The 26,437-nt window shown below is 37.1% G+C and overlaps 1 protein-coding gene across 3 annotated transcripts in view; it reads left to right on the forward strand.

Moving 5' to 3' along the window:
• Nucleotides 1–442: 442 nt before the first annotated feature.
• SHOC1 (shortage in chiasmata 1) overlaps nucleotides 443–26,437 on the forward strand; it is a 90,497-nt gene continuing 64,502 nt past the window's right edge. For 2 of the 3 annotated variants that reach the window (XM_070459287.1, XM_070459289.1), the window contains exons 1-6: nucleotides 443–886; nucleotides 1,401–1,474; nucleotides 3,953–4,032; nucleotides 6,156–6,279; nucleotides 11,339–11,426; nucleotides 19,041–19,225. In XM_070459287.1, the coding sequence (XP_070315388.1) occupies nucleotides 3,988–4,032; nucleotides 6,156–6,279; nucleotides 11,339–11,426; nucleotides 19,041–19,225 (442 nt within the window). In that variant the 5' untranslated portion in view covers nucleotides 443–886; nucleotides 1,401–1,474; nucleotides 3,953–3,987. The other variant, XM_070459288.1, reaches the window with a different exon arrangement.

Raw genomic sequence — 26,437 nt, forward strand, 5'->3', positions numbered from 1 at the left:
GAAACAGAAAGGGTTAAGTCTTCTTCCTTCTTGGGTGGGTCTAGAAACTTCTAAAAGAGTCTGTTGGTGAAAAGGTGGCTGCTAATCGAGATATAACTATGCATGCTCAGTCGCTTCAGTCGTGTCAAACTGTGTGACTGTAGCCCGCCGGGCTTCTCTGTCCATGGGATTCTCCAGGCAAGAATACTGGAGTGGGTTGCCATGCCCTCCTCCAGGGGATCTTACAGACCCAGGGATCGAATCCGTGGTGTCTCCTGCGTCGGAGGAGGATTCTTAACCGCTGAGCCACCCCAGAATCAAGGCATACACTTTGCGTTTCCCAATTATAACTCGTCATCTTCCTGCCCTTCCCCGAATGTTGCTCGTCCACTGAGGCACGACCAACACCTAGTCAGGCATGTTTAGAGTCATGCTTGCCTCCTCCCTTTCGCTTTCCTCTTTCCCTGAATGTGGTTGCTAAATCCTCTCAATCTGCCCTCCGGGACGCTTCTGCCCTCGTGCTCATCAGGCCGTACCACCTCAGGAGCAGCCACACCAAAGAATCCCAGACTCTGAGTAGTCGCCGCAACTTCTCACACAGGCTCCATCGGGATTCCCACCACCATCTTCACTGTCACCGTTCAGCCTGTGCGGTGAAAATGTGCTCACCCTTGAAGACCTCTGCGTTAACCATGTTCCTGCTTCGGCGCTCACCTTCTGAAGCCAGGACAGCAGAAGGACCCGCTGCCCGAGTGACAGGATAAGGTGGGGCGTGGCCTGGCCTGGCTAGCCAATGGAAGCACGGAGTCCAAGGTCAGAGGTCACGCGTCCGGTGGGCGGGAATTTTCTCTTGTGAAGAACGGTAGTAGGCTATTTCCTGAGAGGCTGGAGAGAGGCGTTAGGCAAGGTATTCTTGAGCTGAGAGGAAGACAAGATCTGGATGGGGCTAGAGTATGGCAACTTTCTGGAAAGCAGATCTGTGAGGTCCGGCTCACATGGTCCTGTGGGGACAAGACAGAACAAGAGTCCACTGAACCTGACTGGGCGAGAACAGAGGATGTGAAAGGAACAGAAAGGCCAATACGCTTTCTAACCAGTAATTAGGCTGCGTAAATTAAACAACTTGAGAATATACGTGAACCTTACCTCCTCTGCCATTTGACATGGTGAAAGTGTGGTCTTTGTGCAAGGAAGTAAGGGGAGAAGTCTCCCGATGCCTGATGCTGTGGGAGATTACTCACCAGTGTGTGATCTTAAGTAGTCCTGAGAATAATATTCCACTCCATATTTGTACACTATAAATATATACAGTTTTTATTTGTCAATTCTGCTCAGTAAAGCTGGGTGGAAAAAATCTTGAAAAACCTAACTTCTCTAAGATCCTGACCTAATGATTTGCATGCATTTTCATTTTGGCCCAGTGACAGGAGGAAGCATTTTCATTTTGGCCTCCTGACAGGAGGACGCACAAGAGAGATAAAATTTTTAGAAACAGGTAAGGAAAGCTACTTCAGGAATTACTGCAATTCGAAAGATGAGTTTTTAAAATACTTTCTCTCTAACCATGATTTGCTTGTTTTCCCCCTTGTCTTGGATTTTAGAAGTAAGCCAGTTTCTCTCCCTTCCTATCCACCCACCACTATGGATGGATTCAGATATCTGTAATGCAGTGAAATACAGTTGATAGATATTTTATAAATGTAATTGGCAACGTTTTTTTTTATTAGTATATGTCTAGCATGGACTTAAATGGTTAACTTCAATACAACAGTAATTATTATTTAAGGTAGTTGATGGGAGTGATGAATCTGACATTAATGGAATATAGGCTTCATAAGAAAGGAACATTTAAGAAAAATGCCAACAATAACTTGAATGGATAAAGTAAGTAAAGTTGTGATTTTTAACTTTTTCTGGTTCAGGCACAATCAGATAACTTTTTTTTGGAAGTGTAGTATCAGGAAGTAGAAATTCTAGAATCAATATTTGCTTCAGATATCAGTGATACACTGTACGGAAAAGGTACAAAAGTACAATGGTTGGAAATATTTCCAGAGGAGTAATCACCAGTTAGAAGATGTTATGTTGGCATTGTTTAGCTAAGAGCAAAAGAGGGCACTGACACTCTATGTTCCTCACATTTGTTGATATCAGAATCTAACAGTATTTAAAATATTCAGATAGCTTATGGGGTTTGTTTTCATTGGAGCACTTACTGTAATATTCAAAATGTCTTCTGATTCATTAATGAAATGAAATAATTTTATTCTATATTAAGAAGTCAGCTCTTAGGTTTTTAATCCAGTAGTTGAGTAATTAAGGATGTTCACTTGATAATAACTGAAAATAGGAATAGTTCATAACCAATTAATATAGATGAGTCCTGGTGAGCCCTTTTACCATTAGGAAATAGGTAAACCTCAAATTTAGAATGATAATAAAACCAAGGCAAGACCATTTGAATTAAAATGATATGTTTCATTCACTGAAAGCTTATTGACAAACTACTAGTGTATGAAAACTAGTTTATATCTGAATTCCTCAATATTTTAAATGATTGATCAAAATGCTAAGAACTTTCTGATAAACTGGACTATGTCCTAGAGTAAATTTTCTAAGCTGTAATTCCTCTGATCTTGTTACCATCTTAGACTTATTCAACTTTCAAAAGCTTATTTATTGGGACTATCCAGGACTAATGGATGTATTATTACTATTACTATTATGTATAATACAGTTCAGTTGCTCAGTTGTGTCCAACTCTTTGTGGCCCCATAGACTGTAGCATGCCGGGCTTCCCTGTCCATCACCAACTCCCTGAACTTGCTCAAACTCATGCCCATTGAGTTGGGGATGCCATCCAACCATCTCATCCTCTGTCATCCCCTTTTCCTCCAGCCTTTAATCTTTCCCAGCATCAGGGTCTTTTCCAAAGAGTCAGTTTTTCACATCAGGTGGCCAAAGTATTGGAGCTTCAGCTTCAACATCAGTCCTTCCAATGAATATTCAGGACTGATTTCCTTTAGGATTGACTGGTTTATCCATCCCAAACTATTAAATAGTTTAATAGTTTAGCTATTAACTGGTTTATCCATCCTAAGCTATTAAATAATTTATTCATCCTAAACTATTATGTATATGATGGATAAACAGCAAGGTCTTACTGTATAGCACAGAGAACTATATTCAATATCCTGGGATAAACCATACTGGAAAAGAAAAGGAAAAAATTTTACTTCATTAGGTGAATTTTTTGATTTACTAATAATGACCCAATGACCTAAAATAATATACTATAGTTGCTTTATTCCAAATGGAGTAACTAATAGGGAATTTAACTTAAGGCTTTTTATTTTCTTGGGACTTCCCTGGTGTCTCAGACGGTAAAGCATCTGCCTACAATGCAGGAGACCTGGGTTTGATCCCTGGGTTGGGAAGATCCCCTGGAGAAGGAAATGGCAACCCACTCCAGTATTCTTGCCTGGAAAATCCCATGGATGGAGGAGCCTGGTAGGCTACAGCCCATGGGGTCGCAAATAGCCTGAAATAACTGAGTGATTTCACTTTTTATTTTCTTAGAGAGTGGAATTTTCCAAATTCTACTCCACTGCTTCAGCACAGTTTTGCCCTTGGTTCACTTAAGAAATGCAGTTATCATGAGAAAACCATGCTATTAGTCTTGTGAACCTCAGCCTCTTTTGCAACAAAACGATGATATTAAATATATTGCAATCCACCAACTAGGATTGTATGGATAAAATAATATGAAAAATATGTGAATAATTTTATACCAGTGTATATATTATTTTCATATTAGATTTAAATCATAGTAATGTTATTTTCATAGTTAAACTTTTATCATTCAGAGCCTTTTTAAAAAATGAATGAACCAATGTTTTGTGACTAAGAATGGTTTTCTGCTCCCAGCTTTGCTATTCTACCAAATATTTCTTTTTAATTTTTGTATTTCCAGATGTGAAATTTGTACTGCTTTCAAAGAAAGAAGATATGTTTCCAGCATTCAAATATTGTGCAATAGATTATTTGAATGAGGTAGGGTGTTATTAGGTCATGACCTGATTACTAAGAATTATGATATGAAAATGTTATCTACATGCACTGTATATTATGATCACTTTTTAATAGTCCTTAGAGTAATCCTTAGTCCTACTTTGAAATTCACTAAAAACTACTTTCCAGTTTTAATATACCTTAAAAACACTATTTGGGGAGGAAATTGTTGCCAATTTAATGTGAATTTGAAGCTGTCAATGGGAAAAAAGTGGAAACTGTTAGCAAGTTTGGGCTGCTTTTATGGATGATCTTGAGTGATTTTTCTCAGCAGGAATGGGGAAAAATAATTCCAGTTATCTCTATGATAAAATGACTGTAGCAATATGTATTAGTCCCTTACTACTTTAATTATATCATTTGATCACTTACTCTTTTGATGGATTATGTCATTTTGATGACCATAACTACTCCATGAGGAAGATACTATTATTACACAGGTTTTACAGTTTTACAGGTTAGACAAATGTGTCTAAAGAAGTTGAATACCTTGTACAAAGCTGAAATTCAAACAAGGTACATTGTTAAGAAACTAATTAGAATAATTGTCACACACCAGTTCATAGTTCTTGCCATCTCATTATTCTATCATAACAGAGAGGCAAATGTATCATTGCATGGGAGGCGTATGTACCACATACATGTTAGGGAGTCAGAGGTCATTGTTATACAGATGTATTTATGAATGTATTATCCACTTGAAAAATTAGTCTATACACAAACTTCCTCAGACTTTTATTCTTGCCCATGGTATCTTAGTTTTCCACTGGTGTACCACACCCCCATGATACAGTACAAATATACTAATCAATGGCAAATCTTGCAAAATATACAGGGTTTTGTAAAGTTCATGAAAACAGTGTTGAAGAATCACTCAAATAACAGGTAAAGCTATTATCAGATGAAAATTTGACAAAATCAGATCAGATAACAGGTAAGACAAAGAAAAAGGTTTGAATATCAAAGGAGTCAGAGATGCCTTGGGAAATTTTGATTAAATCCTCAAATATTTTCTAGAAATATCTTGTTTATGATCACAGGTGAAGTAATGACTAGTATCACACATATCATCTTATAATACAGTTTTGAGGAAAATTATAACAAAGCACTTATAAGCTAATTAGAAACAAAATTTAATTAAAATAAATTTTAATTTTTATGACTTTATTTTGTTTTTTAGGTAATGTTCCATTTGATGATGAACCTTTGACTTTTGACTATGAAACTTTGGTCCTCATTATTTATGAATTACTTAACTCATCTTTTCTTCATACTATTTATTCTTAGATAATTGGGCCTCTTATTTAGTATGTTATTAAGCCTTCGGCAAACATAAAACTCTTAGGAAATAATGAAAGAAACTATCATTTGTCCAAATACATAGAATAATGAATTCGTGAGAAGTTGGGAGTCACTAAGGAAATTTGCTTAAGATGAGCTTTGAAAGGTGAATAAAATTTTGACAGCTAGAGAAGAGTAGCAGGGCACTTTTCAAAGGCATCCTGTTGATGGGGAAGTGATCACTAAATGTTAAGAGGGTAGTGATTGCTCTATTTAAAGACTACAGTTAGTATTAAAGAGCAATGGGAAATAAAGCTGGAAAGTAAAGACAGAACCAAGCATAGAGAATTTTTATTTACATGCTTTCTTAACTGATTTAACATCCTTTTAAAATTTAATTATTAAATTGTTTTAAATTGAGTAACATATTTGCTGGATATCACAAGTGAAACAGTACAAAGATGTAGAAAACAAAATTTAAGATAGCCATATTATACTAAAAGTGAAAAACAGCACTTTGCTAAATGGTGTATAAATGATACGATCCCATTTTTTTTTTTTTTATGAAATACACACAGACATTTCAGCCTAATCTAGAAAACAAAGTATGTAGGAAAATATACCAGACTAATTGGTATCACTAGGGACCGTGACTTCCTCAGTTATGTGGTTCTGTGTTAGATATTTTATAGTGAACATGTATTACCTTTAAATGAAAATAATATAAATTTGAAACAATAGAGAATTTTAATATTATGGAATATGACAGATAAATATTTTTAATTCAATATACATTAAAATATTTCATAATCTTTCTTACACAGAGTGTGGTTAGAAAGAAGTTGTGCAAAGATGCTTTATTGCTTCGGATCCCTTCATGTTTATATCAAGATGACAATTATCCTGCAAGTGTTACTGATAATAAGTTTAGGAGGCCATGGACAAGAGGTATGTTTTATTTTTATTTTTTAAAAATCTATTTTTAAAAGTATTTCAGAGTTTAGCATAATAAATTATTAAGAAACTGCACTGTTTTCTCATTATGTAAAAATGTATTCATATCAGACTTCCAAGAAGTTTATAAATTAATATTTTTATGTGACAAAGTATTTAGGTGACAAAGCAAGGAATTGGAAAGCTTATACTAGACATGAATAAAGCAAATAAAAGATATGTAAATGATGAAGTCTTAAAATATTCTGACATTCTACTATTTGTATTACAGTAGGATCTTGCCCAGCTGTATGAAGGCTACTCTAATTTGTAGTGATACACCGACTATAAAACTATTTTTTAAATGAATATGTATGAAGTATCATCTTTTGCTTTGGAAAGTGTCGAGTAAGATGAAAATAGAATTGACCACTAGCTTAATTAAATGCAGATCGATAACCTTGATAGGAGTGGTTTCCCTGGAATATTATGTATGAAAACCTGATCAGAGTATTTTGAGAAGAGAATGCACAGTGGGATGTGAGATGGTGGACATAATGAGCTCTTTTGAAGAATTTTGCTATGACAATACATAGAAAAATGGAGATGCACTAGCTGAAGGGAGAAATGAGTTAAGAGAATTTTTTTAATATGTGAGATTAAAAATATATACATGCATGATAAGGAAAGAGACTATGAAATGTTTGTTTGCCAAAGGAAATAATCTTGGTAAAAAGAGAGAAAATGATGATGCAGGAAAGAAAAAAGCTAATAAAAGAGAATAGAACCAAGAGCACAGTTGGAGGAGTTGGTGTTAGAAGCCAGGATGGTTCTTCTACTGTGATAGAGATGAAGGCAAAGATTGTAGGTACTTATGCCAGTTAGATGTTAGAATTGGTGGTGGAAGATGAGGTTGTTCTTCTCTACTTATATTAATTTTCTGACAGAGAGTGGGTAGGGGGATGAGTATCAAAAATTTGAAGGGAGGTGTCAAATGTCTTAAAGAATGAGAAAATCCTTTTTATTAAAAGGATATTAAGATGAATTACTATTATCATCTGTCAAAGTTGGATGCCCATTTAAAATTTATGGTCATAATTTGAAGTGAGCTCATTCAGAATGTCTGGGTGAATTTTTTTTTCCAAATAATTTTTAATTGTTCTAGTGTACATATACGCATATGAGTTCCCGGTGGATCAGATGGTAAAGAATCTGCCTGCAATGCAGGAGACCCAGGTTGGATCCCTGTGTTGGGAAGATCCCCTGGAGAAGGGAATGGCCACCCACTCCAGTATTCTTGCCTGGAGAATTTAATGGACAGAGGAGCCTGGCGGGCTACCCTCCATGGGGTCACAAAGAGTCAGACATGACAGAACGACTAACATTTTCACTTTTAGTGTACATATACAAAGTGAAGACTAGGGGTTTTCTAAGTTGGTATAAGGGAAAGAGAGGCAAGGAACTTGACTCTTTGTAAGAGAGTGATTATGAGGCTGTGGAAACTAAACTGTATGAGAAAGGAAATGAGGACATGAGAGGGGATGAATATTGTAAAAATGATAGGGTCAGTGGACTGAATGTCTCGATCAGGTTGGAAACAAGATCAACAGTAGTGTGTGCTTTCATGCATGCTAGGTCGCCTCAGTCGTGTCTGACTCTTTGCAACCCTATATGCTGTAACCTGCCAGGCTCTTCTGTCCATGGGATTTTCCAGGCAAGAATACTGAAGGGGGTTGCCATGCCCTCTCCAAGGGATCTTCCTGGCCCAGGGATCGAACTCACATCTCTTATGTCTCCTGCAATGGTGGGTGGGCTTTTACCACTAGCACCACCTGGGAAGCCCCATCGATAGTAGTTTTCATCAAACTGCTTCTTTTAAAGTACAGAAGGGAAAATGAATTAATTATTTCTCTTATTTCTTTTTTCTTCTTTTTAAAAATGATAATAACAGCCAAGATTTATTAGGCATTTACACCATATCAGGCACCATTCTAAGCAATTTACATGTCTTAGCACATTTAATCTTTACAACACTATGAAAAGGTCATTATTATTCCTAATTTGCAGATAAGGAAACTGAGTTAGAAAGAGGTTAAGAGATTTACACAAGACCATACAGTTAGTAAGTAGCAGTATATGTATTAAAATCTAGTTAGGGTGATTCCACACCTGTATTCTTTTTTTTTTTTCCCCAGACCTGTATTCTTAACCACTAAACTTTTATATTTTTCAGTGAAGCACAGACTCAAATGTTCAGTGATTTGTTCAGGGTAACAAAACTAGTAAGAACCAACACTTAGGTATAATGCAAGTCCTTTGCCTCTTCACTGAGTTGCTTTTGCTGACGCAAGCATCTGACATGGTCCCTCTCCTTAAGGAACTGAGGTTCTACTTTGGGAGACAAGCTATAGATACACATAAAAATTTAAAATATGACCATATATGATTAAGTACTGAAGTGCGTGCTACTGATAATATTATGGCCCTTCAAAGGGAATGTATCCAAGTGAGCTGGTTTTATGAGGAGTCACATGAGCTGTGGAACAGGATTGTCTGGGATGGTAGTGCTGTATAAGCAAAAGAAAGGCTGTAAAAATGAGGATACTATGTTCAGGTGATATTGTTCCATGATTGAGAGGGTTGTTTCTTTGTTTGTTTGTTTGATGGGAGCTGTAAAAATCAGAGGGATCGGGTAGAGGGAGGTGGGAGGGGGATCGGGATGGGGAATACATGTAACTCCATGGCTGATTCATGTCAATGTATGACAAAACCCACTACAATATTGTAAAGTAATTAGCCTCCAACTAATAAAAATAAATGGAAAAAAAAGTATTTGGAGTCTGGTATAACTTTGAAGAGATCTCTAGTCTTTCCCATTCTATTGTTTTTCTCTATTTCTTTGCACTAATCACTGAGGAAGACTTTCTTATCTCTCCTTGCTATTCTTTGGAACTCTGCATTCAGATGGGTATATATTTCCTTTTCTTCTTTGCCTTTAGCTTCTTTTCTTTTCTCAGCTCTTTGTAGGCCTCCTCAAGACAATCATTTTGCCTTTTTGCATTTCTTTTTCTTGGGAATGGTCTTGATCACTGCCTTCTATAAATGTCACAAACTTCCATCCATAGTTATTCCAGCACTCTGACTCTGTCTATTGAATCTAATCCCTTGAATCACACTTCCACTGTATAATTGTAAGGGGTTTGATTTAGGTCATACCTGAATGGTCTAGTGGTTTTCCCTACTTTCTTCAATTCAAGTCTGAATTTTGCAATAAGATGATCTGAGCCATAGTCAGTTCCCTGTCCTGTTTTTGCTGACTGTATAGAGCTATTAAGAAGAGATGGCAAGAATACACAGAAGAACTATACAAAAAAATATCTTACTGACCCAGATAATCACAATGGTGTGATCACCCACCTAGAGCCAGACATCCTGGAATGAAAAGTCAAGTGGGCTTTAGGAAGCATCACTATAAGCAAAGCTAGTGGAGGTGATGGAATTCCAGTTGAGCTATTTCAAACCTAAATGATGATGCTGTGAAAGTGCTGCACTCAGTATGCCAGCAAATTTGGAAAACTCAGCAGTGGCCACAGGACTGGAAGAGGTCAGTTTTCATTCCAATCCCAAAGAAAGGCAAAGCCAAAGAATGTTCCAACTACCACACAGTTGCACTCATCTCACACTCTAGCAAAGTAATTGTTCAGAATTCTCCAAGTCAGGCTTCAAAAGTATGTGAACCATGAACTTCCAGATGTTCAAGCTGGATGTAGAAAGGGCAGAGGAACCAGGGATCAAATTGCAAACATTCATTGGATCATTGAAAAAGAAATAGAGTTCCAGAAAAACATCTACTTCTGCCTTATTGACTATGCCAAAGCCTTTGACTGTGTGGATCACAACACTGTGGAAAATTCTTAAAGAGAAGGGAATAACAGACCACCTTACTTGCCTTCTGAGAAATCTGTATGCAGGTCAAGAAGCAACAGTTAGAACTGGACATGCAACAACAGACTGGTTCCATATTGGGAAATGAGTACATCAAGGCTGTATATTGTCATCCTGTTTATTTAACTTATATGCAAAGTACATTATTATGCAAAATGCTGGGCTGAATGAAGCACAAGCTGAAATCAAGATTGCTGGGAGAAATATCAATAACCTCAGATATGCAGATGACACCATCCTTATGGCAGAAAGCAAAGAAGAAATAAACAGCCTCTTGATGAAAGTGAAAGAGGAGAGTGAAAAAGCTGGGTTAAAACTCAACATTCAAAAAAGGAAGATCATGGCATCTGGTCACATTATGTCATGGCAAATAGATGTGTAAACAATGAAAACAGTGACAGACTTTACTTTCCTGGGCTCCAGAATCACTGCAGATGGTGACTGCAGCCATGAAATCAAAAGATGCTTGCTGCTTGGAAGAAAACCTAAGACAAACCTAGACAGCCTATTAAAATGCAGAGACATTGCTTTGCTGACAGTGGTCCATCTAGTCAAAGCTATGGTTTTTCCAGTAGTCATGTACGGATGTGAGAGTTGGACCATAAAGAAAGCTGAGCACTGAAGAATTGATGCTTTTTAACTGTGGTGTTGGAGAAGACTCTTGAGAGTCCCTTGGGCTGCAAGGAGATCTAACCAGTCAGTCCTAAAGAAAATCAGTCCTGAATATTCATTGGAAGGACTGATGCTGAAGCTGAAGCTCTAATACTTTGGCCATCTGATGCAAAGAACTGACTCATTTTAAAAGACTCTGATGCTGGGAAAGATTGAAGGCAGGAGGAGAAGGGGATGACAGAGGATGAGATGGTTGGATGGCACCACCAACTCGATGGACTTAAGTTTGAGAAAGCTCCGGGAGTTGGTGATGGACAGGGAGGCCTGGTGTGCTGCAGTCCATGGGGCCACATAAAGTCAGACACAACAGAGCAACTGAACTGAGCTGATAACTTTAAAAAAATTACATTTGTGAACAAATAAAGGTAACACCATAATGTAAAAGGTGAATGTTTGGCTTCCTTGTGTTGTGTAAAAGAAAATTCCAGAAGCTAATATTTACCATTCTCCTTTCTAGTTTCAGCTGTTTCAATTTTGGGAAAGACAGATATCTCAGTCTTGGATCAATGGAAAGCAAGTCTCACTGTGGACGACTTCCTTGAGAAGTATGTGTCCTTAACCCCAAATTTCCCTTTTACATCTAGAAGATGAATAGTAAGTTCCTCAGTTACCTAAGAGAAAAGATCCTTTCATTTATATCCTCACAGGTTTTCTTCTTTTATCCAAAAAACAAGTCCTAGTCTGAACCACAAAGAAGAGTTTAATCAAAATTATTTACAACCTCTTTTTTTAACCTTTCCCTCATTTATCACATATTAACAGTTTTCTGTGCATTTGTTTTGCAAGAGACAGAAATAAAACCAAGATGCTATTATGCTTTTAACAATAAGTGAAATTTTGGTTGAAAGTATCTGTAGAAAATCCTTGATATTAAAATCAGTCTTTTTATCCTTGTAGTATAAATGCAGACTTAAGGCTATTTTCTAACATACTTTGTCAAAACATTATTTATTAGTAGTCTAGTCACTCATCAAATATTTATCAGATACCATGTTGTGTGCTGGATACAGGATAAAAAAAAATTAGATACAGTCACTACTCTCAAAGAACATAAGAAAATAGAGAATAAGAGATTTATAAATAAATAGTACAATAGAATGTGGGAAGTACAATGACACAGATAGGCATGCAGAGCATAATATGAGGAAGAACATCTAACCCATTGTATGTTGTTCAGGTAGACACAAAATAGAGATCTTAGTGCAAATGTAAATAATTTACTGTTGCATCACTTCATGCAGAGTTCTGATCAGACCCAAAGGATTTAGTTATTTTTCAAATTTTCAAATTTTAGTAATTTGTTTTCCTAAGTTACAATTTGAAAGAAACAAATGACCCACTTAAATGTGTCCAGACTCTAAGAGAAGCCCAATATACTATTTCTGTCATCTAGGAATTTAAAATAAGGTTAGGAGGATAATATATGAACAGAAAAAACTGACAATGTTAAGAATTAAATGATAATGTAAAATGACCCTCAAAAGGTCTATCACAAGGTATAAGGTCAATGCAAAGTATCTATCACAGGACTAAACTCTAGAGCAGGGAGGATGCAAAAAGGTGTAGTGGAAAGAGCCTTGTGCTGTGAACTAAAAGATGTGGATTTTAACTCTTCATTTGAAAAGTTAAGTACTAACTAGTCAATGAGCCGTTTTCTCTCTGACCCTCACTTTTTATTTATTTATTTTTGGCTGTACTGGGCCTTTGTACCAGTAGGCTTTCTCTAGTTACGGAGAGCAGGGACTACTATGTGTTGAGATTCGTGGCCTTCTCCTTACCGTGACTTTTCTCCTTGCAAAGCACGGGTTCTAGAGCCTTGATGCAGTAGTTGCGGCACACAGGGTTAGTTGCTCTGTGGCACGTGGAATCTTCATGGACCAGGGATCTAAGTCCGCTGCCCTGGCCCGTGGATTCTTAACTGCTGGACCACCAGGGAAGTCCCTGACCCTCATTTTCTGATTAAGTATAAAGATGATGGGTCAGTGCTTCTCAAACTTTAATTTACATATGAATCATCTGAGGATCCTGTTAAAAATGAAGATTCTGATTCTGTCAGTCTGCACTGGGGCCTGAGATTCTGCATGTCTAATACACCGTCTATGGGGACATGACTAAAGTGACTTAGCAGCAGCAGCAGCAATATGCTCCTAAGTGTGCTGATGCTACAGGTCCAAGAACCTCGTTTGAGTAACAAGATACAAGATAATCTCTAAAATCTCTCTTCTCCCTATGAGTTAGATTGGTAGAGCTGTGTGTTTATAAGCAGGAGAGATCAACTTCATAAAGAAGTGGGAATTGAGCTTGTGTTGGACAAAGGAGAAACTAACTTGAAAGAAAGCATTTCAAAGGAAATAGTACATCTGAAGATACAGAGGCAAGAACGTGCAATAAGCACCGATCAGGCTACTCTGGTGCACACACAAGACTCTTGTATGAGAGAAATTCGAGGCCCTGAAGGAATGGGCACCCTGTCATGTCTGACCCTCCATTCATTTTATAGTACCTTCAAGATAGAACCCATGGCAAAGAAGATGGAATCTGTGGCACCACCTAGGATAAAATTCACATTTCTCTGCCTCCCTACAGCCAAACGTAGCCATATGACTAAGCTCTTCCCAAAGAATAAAAGCAAAAGGGACTTACACAGTTTCTGGAGAATGGCTTAAAAGGAAGCAGCGTGTTTTTCTCCTTCACGTTTTCTCCATCCTGATGTTAGAATGCAGATGTTGGCTGCAGCAACCACCTTGGAGTAGACGTGATAAGAACTAAGTCTAGGAATGACAGAGTGGAACAAAAGGAGTCTCAGTCCCTCATAAATGGTGAAACTACCTTACTAGCCATGACCTTACAGCTTCCTTATGTGTGTGTTAGCCATCATTAGTTTCAAGTTTGTCTCATGAAATAGAATTTAATTTTTAATGAACTTTATTTTTTAGAGCAGTTTTTGGTTCAGAGCAAAACTGAGCAGAAGGTTTAACAGTCTTTCCCAAATTGAAATTTAATTTTAAATTCAGGAGCTTTGTTACATAATGGAAATTAAGATCCAATAGGTTAAGGGTTTAGCCCTATGAAACTGCCCCTGCACCCTATGCTTCAGAGGCCATTTGCAAGGTTATCACCTGTGCTTCTGACTGACCAGCTATAGATCAGAGATTCCAACAACCCCCTCCTTGGGTTCAATCAACTTGCTGGACTCATAGACTCCAGCAACTATGAATTCTAGACTCATAGAATTCACAGGAATATTTTACTTACTGAATTACCAGTTTACTATAAAAGGGTATAACTCAGAAACAGTCAGATGGAAGAGATAGATAGGGCAAGACATGGGGAAAGGTCATGGAACTTACATGTTCTCTCCCATCACCCTGCTTTCCCAGCACCTCCATGTGTTCACCAACCTGGACGTTTTCTTAACCCAGTCCTTCTGTGTTTTTACAAAGGCTTCATTACATGGGCAGGATTGATTACATGATTGGTCACTGGCAGTTGATTCAACTTCCAGCCCCTCTCCCCTTCCTGGAGGTCAGAGGAGTGGAACTGAAAGTTCCAATCTTCTAATCACATGGTTGGTTCTCCTGGCAACCAGTCACCATGCTTAGATGCTTCCCAAAAGTTACCCTATAAACATAGCAAAAGTCAAATTTAGCACTTAAGTCCAATGACCTTAGGAGCTTTGTGCAAGAAATGGGTATGAAGACCAAACATATATCTCTTATTGTAAATCTCAATATCACACACATATATGTGATCCTTTGTGACCAGCCTCTTTTACTTGGCATAATGTTTTCAAGATTCACCCCTGGATCAGAAGATCCTCCGGAGAAGGAAATGGCTGTCACTTCAGTATTCTTACTTGGAGAATTCCATGGACAAAGGAGCCTGGAAGGCTACAGTCCATGGGGTGGCAAAGAGACATGACTGAGTGACTAACACTTTTTTATTTTGTAGCATGTATCAGCACTTCACCTTTTATGATCAAATAATATTCCATTGTATGAATATACCACATTTTATTTATCCATTCATCAGTCGATGGACATTTGTTTCCACTTTTTGGCTCTTATGAATAATGCTGCTATAAACAGTTGTTTTTCGGTAAGTATGTCCAACTCTGCAACCCCATGAACTGCAACATGCCAGGCTTTCCTGTCCTTCACTATCTCCCAGAGTTTGCTCAAACTCATGTCTGTTGAGTCGGTGATGCCATCCAATCATCTCATCCTCTGTTGCTCCCTTCTGCTCTCACTCTTTCCCAGCATCAGGGTCTTTTCCAATGAGTCAGCTCTTTGCATTAGGTGGCGAAAGTATTGGAGCTTCAGCTTCACCATCAGCCCTTCCAATGAATATTCAGGGTTGATTTCCTTTAGGATTGACAATCTCCTTCAAAAGCATCACTTCTTTGGTGCTCAGCCTTCTTTATGGTCCAACTCTCACATCCATACGTGACCACTGGAAAAGCCATAGCTTTGCAGGCAGTTTCTTTACTCTCTGAACCATCAGGGAAGCCCCATAAACAGTTGTGGACAAGTTTTTATGCAGACATAAGGTTTTATCTTTCCAGTAGTGAAATTGCTAAATCGTATGGTAGCTTTGTAAATACTTGTTTTCCATGCAGATGTGCCATTTTATATTCCCACTAGCAGTGTATGAAGGTTACAATTTTTATCTTGCCAACACTTGTTATCTGTCTTTTTAATTATAACCACCCTAGTGAATAGCTCATTGCATGTCTTTGTAGTTTTGATTTTCACTTCCCTGATGGCTAATGATGTTGAACGTCTTTCCCTTTAATTATTGTCTGTTAGTATCTCTTCCTTGGAGAAATTACTATTCAAGTTCTTTGCCATTTTTAAATTATGTTATGTGCCTTTTTATTAATGAGGTTTAAGAGTTCTTTATGTATTCTAGATTCAAGTCTCTTATTAGATATGTGATTTGCTAATATTTTCTCCTGTGGATTGTTTCCCTTCCTTGATGGTATCCTTTCAAGCAGAAAATTTTTGAATTTGATGAAGCTCAATTCATCTAATTTTTCTTTTGTTATTTGTACTTTTGGTATCAAATCTAAGAAGGCTTTACCTAAACTAAAGTCACAAGAATTTGCTCCTTTATTTTCTTATAAGGGTTCGCCTGTGATTTTTTTTAAGACACAAAGCAGTTCATGAAATGTTTCAGTTATTGGTGGGTTATGCATTTCATCATTGGCATCTCATTTCACATAGAATAAAATCCGTGTTCTTACCACGTCGTCCAAGATCCAACATGATCTTGTCCTTGCCCAGCTATCTCACCTTACTCAGTTCCAGTCAGCCTGACCTTTCTGCTTTTCTTTGGCTACGTCAACCTTGGTCCTCTACTCTGAGCCTCTGTACGGCTTGCTCTTTACCATTATTTAGGTAACTGTAGCTCCTCAGAAGGCCGTTCACTATCTACTGTCTCTAAAACATACCTTTTGTTATCCCTCCGGCTATTACTTGATGTCCTAATATCTCATTTTATTTCACTCATAAGAGTTTTTCACCCCCTGAGCTTACGTTTTCACCTATGTGTTTGTTTATCATCCCATTACCATGTAAAACTTTACGAGGACAAGGACCCTGCTTTCTTCACCACTCCACTCGGCGCCTAAAACGGTGCTGGCACATTGTAGACACTCAGTAAATATTTCTTTTGAGTTAAGAAACTAGTGAACGGGAGTGGATGAATTTACCCAAAAAAGAATGACATAGAAAGAAAGCAAAGATGATGCAGACTGAAAGCCCAGGAAACATCAGGATCTACATGTTAGGCACAGGAGGAGGTACCAGTGAACAAAATATAGATAATATTGGACAAGGAGGGAGAAAGAAAACCTGGAAATACCAGACTTTACAGATCACTTGCGGTGAGGGAAAGAGAATTGACAGAATTTTCTCAAAACTTCACCAGGCTTCTGTGGTGGCTCAATGGTAAAGAATCTGCCTGCCAGTGCAGAAGACACGGGTTCAATCCCTAATCCAGGAAGATCCTGCATGCTGTGGAGCAACTAAGCCCATGTGCCACAACTGGTGAGCCCACGTGCCACAACTACTGAAGCCCACACGCCCCAGAGCCTGTGCTCCGCAACAAGAGAAGCCCGTGCACCACAACTACATAGTAACCCCTGCTCACAGTGACTAGAGAAAAGCCTGTGCAGCTGCAAACACCCAGCACAGCCAGAAATAAATAAAAAAAATTATATTTAAAAAATAAAAAAACTATAGTACCAGTTCCTATTGAGTATTGTCTCTGTCAGTCATTTTTTTTTTTAAGTAGCTGTCTAAGCACTAAATTTAGAATTCTCTAAAGATCCACATAGGAAACTGAATGAGCTAAAATATTTTCTTCTGGTACCTTGTATATTTATAAAGAATAAAGCAGAAACTCTAGAGATTTTTCTGCACATGATTTTAAGATATGGCATATTCATTATTTTCTCCAGTTCACTAGGGAATTATATTGATCTTAGTTCTTTCAGTCTGTGTAGGGTTATTAAGGCTAAATATTTTAGGATATCATAAAAATATATATTAGAATATGTAGCCAAATTGCCAATAGTATATTTATTTATTGGAAAATTCAGTAGAAAGTTCTCTTTTAAGTTCAAATATCCTGATGATATAAACAATGATGGATATATCTGGGTCAGTCAGGAAACAAGCAAGGTACAGGTAGGGTCAAGGGAACCAAAAAAAGTTCCCAGGACTCGCAATGCCTGGAAGTTATTACCACCCTAAGCTTGAAGGAGAAAGGGGACTGAAGTAGCCAACACAGTAAGAACTGCAGCTACAAGAGAGATGCTGTCTGATTAAAGAAATAGCTGTTGGTTGAAGAATGCAGCTGTCCCTCCAAACTGTGGCCCCAAAGGGAAAGATTTGGGAAGAATAATATTTCAACCTATTTATTTTCCTACTTTTGATCTTCTGCCAATGCTTCCATTGGCTAAATCCAACCAGAAGACTGGGCAAGGGAGTTTAGTTGGTTCATTGAGATCCGTCTCCTAGGATGTAGAACAGAATATAAAAGGTTGAATAATGACATGGAAAAGCAGACATTGACTATCCAGCACAAGGACATTTTGGCAATGCCTGGCAAAGTCTAAAAATCTATGTGCCTTTAACCTCATCATTTCCATTTTTAGGAATTGCATTTTGAGAAAACAGATAAGTACACAAAGATATTCCTTGCATTGTTGCTCATAATAGCAAACAAGTATAACAAATTTAAATTTCCAGTAACAGGGAACTAGTTGAAAAAATTATTTACCTATACAACAGGATCTTGTTCATCACTCAAATAATGAAGTGAATGTACATTGATTGACATGTAAATGTTCTCAGGCTTCATTGCTTAGTAGAAAAGAACAGGTTACAAAATACTATGTATATGAATCCACTTTTGTTTAAAAATATTCAAAAATAATTGAGAAAACACATTTTTTTATTTTTTTATTTTTTTTTTGTAGAGAACTGTGTTTACTTTTTTTTCCATTTATTTTTATTAGTTGGAGGCTAATTACTTTACATCATTACAGTAGTTTTTGTTATACATTGAAATGAATTAGCCATGGATTTACATGTATTCCCCATCCCAGTCCCCCCTCCCACCTCCCTCTCCACCCTATCCCTCTGGGTCTTCCCAGTGCACCAGGCCCGAGCACTTGTCTCATTTCCCCTGAAATCAGGAACAAGACAAGGGTGCCCACTCTCACCACTACTATTCAACATAGTTTTGGAAGTTTTGGCCACAGCAATCAGGGCAGAAAAAGAAGTAAAAGGAATCCAGATAGGAAAAGAAGAAGTGAAACTCTCTCTGTTTGCAGATGACATGATCCTCTACATAGAAAACCCTAAAGACTCTACCAGAAAATTACTAGAGCTAATCAATGAATACAGTAAAGTTGCAGGATATAAAATTAACACACAGAAATCTCTTGCATTCCTATACACTAACAATGAGAAAACAGAAATTGAGAAAACACATTTTTTTAGTTGATCTCTTGAATGATGGATCTGTGGGTAATGTTTCTCTATATCTGTTGGAATTTGGTAACTTTCTACAGTGAACATGTATTATTTGTTAATAAAGATGTTTTAAAATAAGACATACACAAAATCAGTAATTTTCATATATCATAGAGAAACAGTTACAGGAATGGTGACCCAGCTTAACTGTGAATTTGAGGAAATTGTCCCGAGTTCAAACCCAAACTCCCAAACTGAAGCAGAGGAAGCCAGCTTGTATACCCATAAGGAATATAAGGAATTCTTTACACTTGTCACCTGCTTAGAAAAATGTCCATCACTTCAAGCACAGAAACAAGGTAAAACATTTGTTATTTCCATTGCTATAAAACATTTCTTACTAATATATAAATTTTCATTTCAGTGATTTTTTTGTTTTACTGGATTTTTAATTTTTTTTATTTTGCTAAGGATATCCACCTGCAAAACTGAAATTCAAAGCTTTGCCTCATTAGTGAAATATTTCCTTTCGTATTAATCTCCTTTTTGTAATTTAGTTGTTTTTGGAGTTTAAGTGTGCTGGGCTTCAAAAGAGCCTCAGAGGTTTCATCATAGGTTGCTCACAACGTATTGCTATAGTGATATTAGCATCTCTGTAGCAATCTGATGACATGACAATCTGGTATAACATTAACTTATTAGATTATTAAGTGATAGTTATATTTTATTTCCCCATTTATTCTGAAGATTTTCAATCTTACCAAATTAATGTGAAATCATAATTCAATGTGGAGGTAAAATAGTTGCAGTGTTAGGTCAGGAAGTTCACTCAGTTTTTATGAATTTACTGTAAGTAATACTTAAAGATATGTTTTATCCAAATTATATTCTAAATCTGATGTTGTAAAATGTTTATCCAATGTGAGTGGCAAAAAATTATATTTTTACTTGCTTTTTTTTTTTTTTTACAAAGAACTAGTGTTTTTTTTTTTTTTCCTTTTCTTTACTGATTTTTTTTCCATTTATTTTTATTAGTTGGAGGCTAATTACTTTACAATATTGTAGTGGTTTTTGCCATACACTGATATGAATCAGCCATGGAATTTCATGTATTCCCCATTCCGATCCCCCCCTCCCACCTCCCTCTCCACCCGATCCCTCTGGGTCTTCCCAGTGCACCAGGCCTGAGCACTTGTCTCATGCACCCAACCTGGGCTGGTGATCTGTTTCACCCTAGATAATATACATGTTTCGATGCTGTTCTCTTGAAACATCCCACCCTCGCCTTCTCCCAGAGTCCACAAGTCTGTTCTATACATCTGAGTCTCTTTTTCTGTTTTGCATATAGGGTTATCGTTACCATCTTTCTAAATTCCATATATATGTGTTAATATACTGTGTTGGTCTTTATCTTTCTGGCTTACTTCGCTCTGTATAATGGGCTCCAGTTTCATCCATCTCATTAGAACTGATTCAAATGAATTCTTTTTAATGGCTGAGTAATATTCCATGGTGTATATGTACCACAGCTTCCTCATCCATTCGTCTGCTGATGGGCATCTAGGTTGCTTCCATGTCCTGGCTATTATAAACAGTGCTGAGATGAACACTGGGGTGCACGTGTCTCTTTCAGATCTGGTTTCCTTGGTGTGTATGCCCAGGAGTGGGATTGCTGGGTCATATGGCAGTTCTATTTCCAGTTTTTTAAGAAATCTCCACACTGTTCTCCATAGCGGCTGTACTAGTTTGCATTCCCACCAACAGTGTAAGAGGGTTCCCTTTTCTCCACACCCTCTCCAGCATTTATTGCTTGTAGACTTTTGGATAGCAGCCATCCTGACTGGCGTGTAATGGTACCTCATTGTGGTTTTGATTTGCATTTCTCTGATAATGAGTGATGTTGAGCATCTTTTCATGTGCTTGTTAGCCATCTGTATGTCTTCTTTGGAGAAATGTCTGTTTAGTTCTTTGGCCTGTTTTTTGATTGGGTCATTTATTTTTCTGGAATTGAGCTGGAGGAGTTGCTTGTATATTTTTGAGATTAATCCTTTGTCTGTTGCTTCATTTGCTATTATTTTCTCCCAATCTGAGGGCTGTCTTTTCACCTTGCTTATAGCTTCCTTTGTTGTGCAAAAGCTTTTAAGTTTCATTAGGTCCCATTTGTTTATTTTTGCTTTTATTTCCAATATTCTGGGAGGTGGGTCATAGAGGATCCTGCTGAGATTTATGTCGGAGAGTGTTTTGCCTATGTTCTCCTCTAGGAGTTTTATAGTTTCTGGTCTTACATTTAGGTCTTTAATCCATTTTGAGTTTATTTTTGTGTATGGTGTTAGAAAGTGTTCTAGTTTCATTCTTTTACAAGTGGTTGACCAGTTTTCCCAGCACCACTTGTTAAAGAGGTTGTCTTTTTTCCATTGTATATCCTTGCCTCCTTTGTCGAAGATAAGGTGACCGTAGGTTCATGGATTTATCTCTGGGCTTTCTATTCTGTTCCATTGATCTATATTTCTGTCTTTGTGCCAGTACCATACTGTCTTGATGACTGTGGCTTTGTAGTATAGTCTGAAGTCAGGCAGGTTGATTCCTCCAGTTCCATTCTTCTTTTTCAAGATTACTGTGGCTATTCGAGGTTTTTTGTATTTCCATACAAATTGTGAAATTATGTGTTCTAGTTCTCTGAAAAATACCATTGATAGCTTGATAGGGATTGCATTGAATCTATAGATTGCTTTGGGTAGTATAGCCATTTTGACAATATTGATTCTTCCAATCCATGAACACGGTATATTTCTCCATCTTTTTGTGTCCTCTTTGATTTCTTTCATCAGTGTTTTATAGTTTTCTATGTATAGGTCTTTTGTTTCTTTAGGTAGATATACTCTTAAGTATTTTATTGTTTTTGTTGCAATGGTGAATGGTATTGTTTCCTTAATTTCTCTTTCTAACAATTTCATTGTTAGTGTATAGGAATGCAAGGGATTTCTGTGTGTTAATTTTATATCCTGCAACTTTACTATATTCGTTGATTAGCTCTAGTAATTTTCTGGTAGTCTTTAGGGTTTTCTATGTAGAAGATCATGTCATCTGCAAACAGTGAGAGTTTCACTTCTTCTTTTCCTATCTGGATTCCTTTTACTTCTTTTTCTGCTCTGATTGCTGTGGCCAAAACTTCCAAAACTATGTTGAATAGTAGCGGTGAGAGTGGGCACCCTTGTCTTGTTCCTGATTTTAGGGGAAATGCTTTCAATTTTTCACCATTGAGGGTGATACTTGCTGTGGGTTTGTCATATATAGCTTTTATTATGCTGAGGTATTTTCCTTCTATTCCTGCTTTCTGGAGAGTTTTAATCATAAATGGATGTTGAATTTTGTCAAAGGCTTTTTCTGCATCTATTGAGATAATCATATGGTTTTTATCTTTCAATTTGTTAATGTGATGTATTGCATTGACTGATTTGCAGATATTAAAGAATCCTTGCATTCCTGGGATAAAGCCCACTTGGTCATGATGTATGATTTTTTTAATACGTTGCTAGATTCAGTTTGCTAGAATTTTGTTAAGGGTTTTTGCATCTATTTTCATCAGTGATATTGGCCTGTAGTTTTCTTTTATTGTGGCATCTTTGTCTGGTTTTGGAATTAGGGTGATGGTGGCCTCATAGAATGAGTTTGGAAGTTTACCTTCTTCTGCAATTTTCTGGAAGAGTTTGAGTAAGATAGGTATTAGCTCTTCTCTAAATTTTTGGTAGAATTCAGCTGTGAAGCCATCTGGTCCTGGGCTTTTGTCTGCTGGAAGATTTCTGATTACAGTTTTTATTTCCTTGCTTGTGATGGGTCTGTTAAGGTCTTCTATTTCTGTCTGGTTCAGTTTTGAAAAGTTATACTTTTCTGAGAATTTGTCCATTTCTTCCAAGTTGTCCATTTCTTCCAAGTTGTCCATTTTATTGGCACAGAGCTGCTGGTAGTAGTCTCTTGTGATCCTTTGTATTTCAGTGTTGTCTGTTGTGATCTCTCCATTTCCATTTCTAATTTTGTTAATTTGGTTCTTCTCTCTTTGTTTCTTAATGAGTCTTGCTAATGGTTTGTCAATTTTTTTTATTTTTTCAAACAACCAGCTTTTAGCTTGTTGATTTTTGCTATGGTCTCTTTAGTTTCTTTTGCATTTATTTCTGCCCTAATTTTTAAGATTTCTTTCCTTCTACTAACCCTGGAGTTCTTCATTTCTTCCTTCTCTAGTTGCTTTAGGTGTAGAGTTAGGTTATTTATTTGGCTTTTTTCTTGTTTCTTGAGGTAAGCCTGTAATGCTATGAACCTTCCCCTTAGCACTGCTTTTACAGTGGGTTTTGGGTTGTTGTGTTTTCATTTTCATTCGTTTCTATGCATATTTTGATTTCTTTTTTGATTTCTTCTATGATTTGTTGGTTATTCAGAAGCGTGTTATTTAGCCTCCATATGTTTGAATTTTTAGTAATTTTTTTTCCTGTAATTGACATCTAATCTTACTGCACTGTGGTCAGAAAAGATGATGGAATGATTTCAATTTTTTTGAATTTCCCAGGGCTGGATTGATGGCCCAGGATGTCATCTATTCTGGAGAAGGTTCCGTGTGCACTTGAGAAAAAGCTGAAATTTATTGTTTTGGGGTGAAATGTCCTATAGATATCAATTAGGTCTAGCTGGTTCATTGTGTCATTTCAAGTTTGTATTTCCTTGTTAATTTTCTGTTTAGTTGATCTATCCATAGTTGTGAGTGGGGTATTAAAGTCTCCCACTATTATTGTGTTACTATTAATTTCCTCTTTCATACTCGTTAGTGTTTGCCTTACATATTGCAGTGCTCCTATGTTGGGTGCATATATATTTATAATTGTTGTATCTTCTTCTTGGATTGATCCTTTGATCATTATGTAGTGTCCTTCTTTGTCTCTTTTCACAGCCTTTATTTTAAAGTCTGTTTTATCTGATATGAGTATTTCGACTCCTGCTTCCTTTTGGTCTCTGTGTGAAATATTTTTTTCCAGCCCTTCACTTTTAGTCTGTATGTGTCCCTTGTTTTGAGGTGGGTCTCTTGTAGACAGCATATATAGGGGTCTTGTTTTTGTATCCATTCATCCAGTCTTTGTCTTTTGGTTAGGGCATTCAACCCATTTACATTTAAGGTAATTATTGATAGGTATGGTCCCGTTGCCATTTACTTTGTTGTTTTGGGTTCACGTTTATACTTTTCTGTGTTTCCTGTCTAGAGAAGATCCTTTAGCATTTGTTGAAGAGCTGGTTTGGTGGTGCTGAATTCTCTCAGCTTTTGCTTGTCTGTAAAGCTTTTTAGTTCTCCTTCATATCTGAATGAGATCCTTGCTGGGTAGAGTAATCTAGGTTGTAGGTTATTCTCTTTCATTACTCTAAGTATGTCCTGCCATTCCCTTCTGGCCTTCTGGCCTGAAGGGTTTCTATTGATAGATCAGCTGTCATCCTTATGGGAATCCCTTTGTGTATTATTTGTTGTTTCTCCCTTGCTGCTTTTAATATTTGTTCTTTGTGTTTGATCTTTGTTAATTTGATTAATATGTGTCTTAGGGTGTTTCACCTTGGGTTTATCCTGTTTGGGACTCTCTGGGTTTCTTGGACCTGTGTAACTATTTCCTTCCCCATTTTAGGGAATTTTTCAGCTATTATCTCCTCAAGTATTTTCTCATGGCCTTTCTTTTTGTCTTCTTCTTCTGGGACTCCTATGATTCGAATGTTGGGGCATTTCACATTGTCCCAGAGGTCCCTGAGGTTGTCCTCATTTCTTTTCTTTTTTCTTTTTTCCTCTCTGCTTCATTTATTTCCACCATTTTATCTTCTACCTCACTTATCCTCTCTTCTGTCTCCATTATTCTACTGTTGGTTCCCTCCAGAGTGTTTTTTATCTCATTTATTGCATTATTCATTTTTAATTGACTCTTTTTTATTTCTTCTAGGTCCTTATTAAACATTTCTTGCATCTTCTCAATCTTTGTCTCCAGGCTATTTATCTGTAACTCCACTTTGTTTTCTAGATTTTGGATCATTTTTATTATCATTATTCTAAATTCTTTTTCAGGTAGATTCCCTATCTCCTCCTCTTTTGTTTGACTTGGTGGGCATTTTTCATGTTCCTTTACCTGTTGGATATTTCTCTGCCTTTTCATCTTGTTTATATTGCTGTCTGGAGTGGCCTTTCTGTATTCTGTTGGTCTGTGGTTCCTTTTTATTGTGGAGGTTTCCCCCAGTGGGTGGGGTTCAACGATTGGCTTGTCAAGGTTTCCTGGTTAGGGAAGCTTGCGTCAGTGTTCTGGTGCATGGAACTGGGTTTCTTCTCTCTGGAGTGCAATGGAATGTCCAGTAGTGAGTTTTGAGTTGGGTCTATGTGTTACGTGTGACTTTCAGCAGCCTGTATGTTGACGCTCAGGGCTATGTTCCTGCGTTCCTGGAGAATTTGCGTAGTATGTCTTGCTCTGGAACTTATTGGCTCTTGGGTGGTGGTTGGTTTCAGTGTAGGTATGGAGGCTTTTGGATGGTCTCTTATTACTTAATGTTCCTTGTAGTCAGAAGTTTTCTGGTGTTCTCAGGTTTGGGGCTTAAGTCTCCTGCCTCTGGATTTCAGTTTTATTCTTCCAGTAGTCTCAAGACTTCTCCAACTATACAGCACTGAGAATAAAACTTCTAGGTTAATGGTGAAAAGATTCTCCACCTTGAGGGACACCCAGAGAGGTTCACAGAGTTACATGAAGAAGAGGAGAGGGAGGAGGGAGATAGAGATGAGCAGGAGGAGAGAAAAGGGGGACCCAAGAGGAGAGAGACAGATCTATGCAGTTCTCTGTTCCCAAAGTGTTCTCCGTAGCCCAGACACCCACAGAGATTCACAGAATTGGATTGGGTAGAAAAGGGGGAGGGAGAAAATAGAGGTGATCTGAGGGAGAAAACGGAGAGTCAAAAGTGGGAGAGAGTAATGAACACACTCCTGAGTAAAAATGGGTACTGAATATTGGATTCTTAAATGTCCAAAATTGATATAAAATACTGAAAAACAAAGATTAAAAATCTATAGTAGCAGTTAGACTCTTAAAAATACAATATCAAAAACAAAACAAAAAAATTTTAGAAATATATATGTTCAGTTTAAAAATAGGGCCTCTTCCTTTTTTTTTTTGCAAGGTTATAGTGAAATGAAAATGAAAATTAAGGAGTAATAGAGGAGTGATAGAGGACTTTAAAAGAAAATAAGAGACAAAAAATAAAAGAAAAAAAACTTTTTCTGATTAAAAAAATAGTAAAAATATATGATAATGAAAATGAAAGTTAAGGAGTAATGGAGTTAAGGAGTAATAGGGAATTTTAAAAGAAAATAAAAGAGAAAAAATTTTTAAAAAAAGAAAAAATTTCTTTTTAATTAAAAAAAAATTAAAAATATATCTAGGAATTTCTCTGGAGCTGTTGCGGTCAGTGTGGGTTTGGTTCAGTTTCAGATAGCTCCTCATCCCAGCTTACACTTCTCGATATCTATAGGCCCCTTCCGGTGTAGTCGATGTTACCTACAGGGATTTTAATCT

This window comes from Odocoileus virginianus, chromosome 31 (genome assembly GCF_023699985.2).
Source record: "Odocoileus virginianus isolate 20LAN1187 ecotype Illinois chromosome 31, Ovbor_1.2, whole genome shotgun sequence".
In the NCBI taxonomy this organism is placed as follows: domain Eukaryota; kingdom Metazoa; phylum Chordata; class Mammalia; order Artiodactyla; family Cervidae; genus Odocoileus; species Odocoileus virginianus.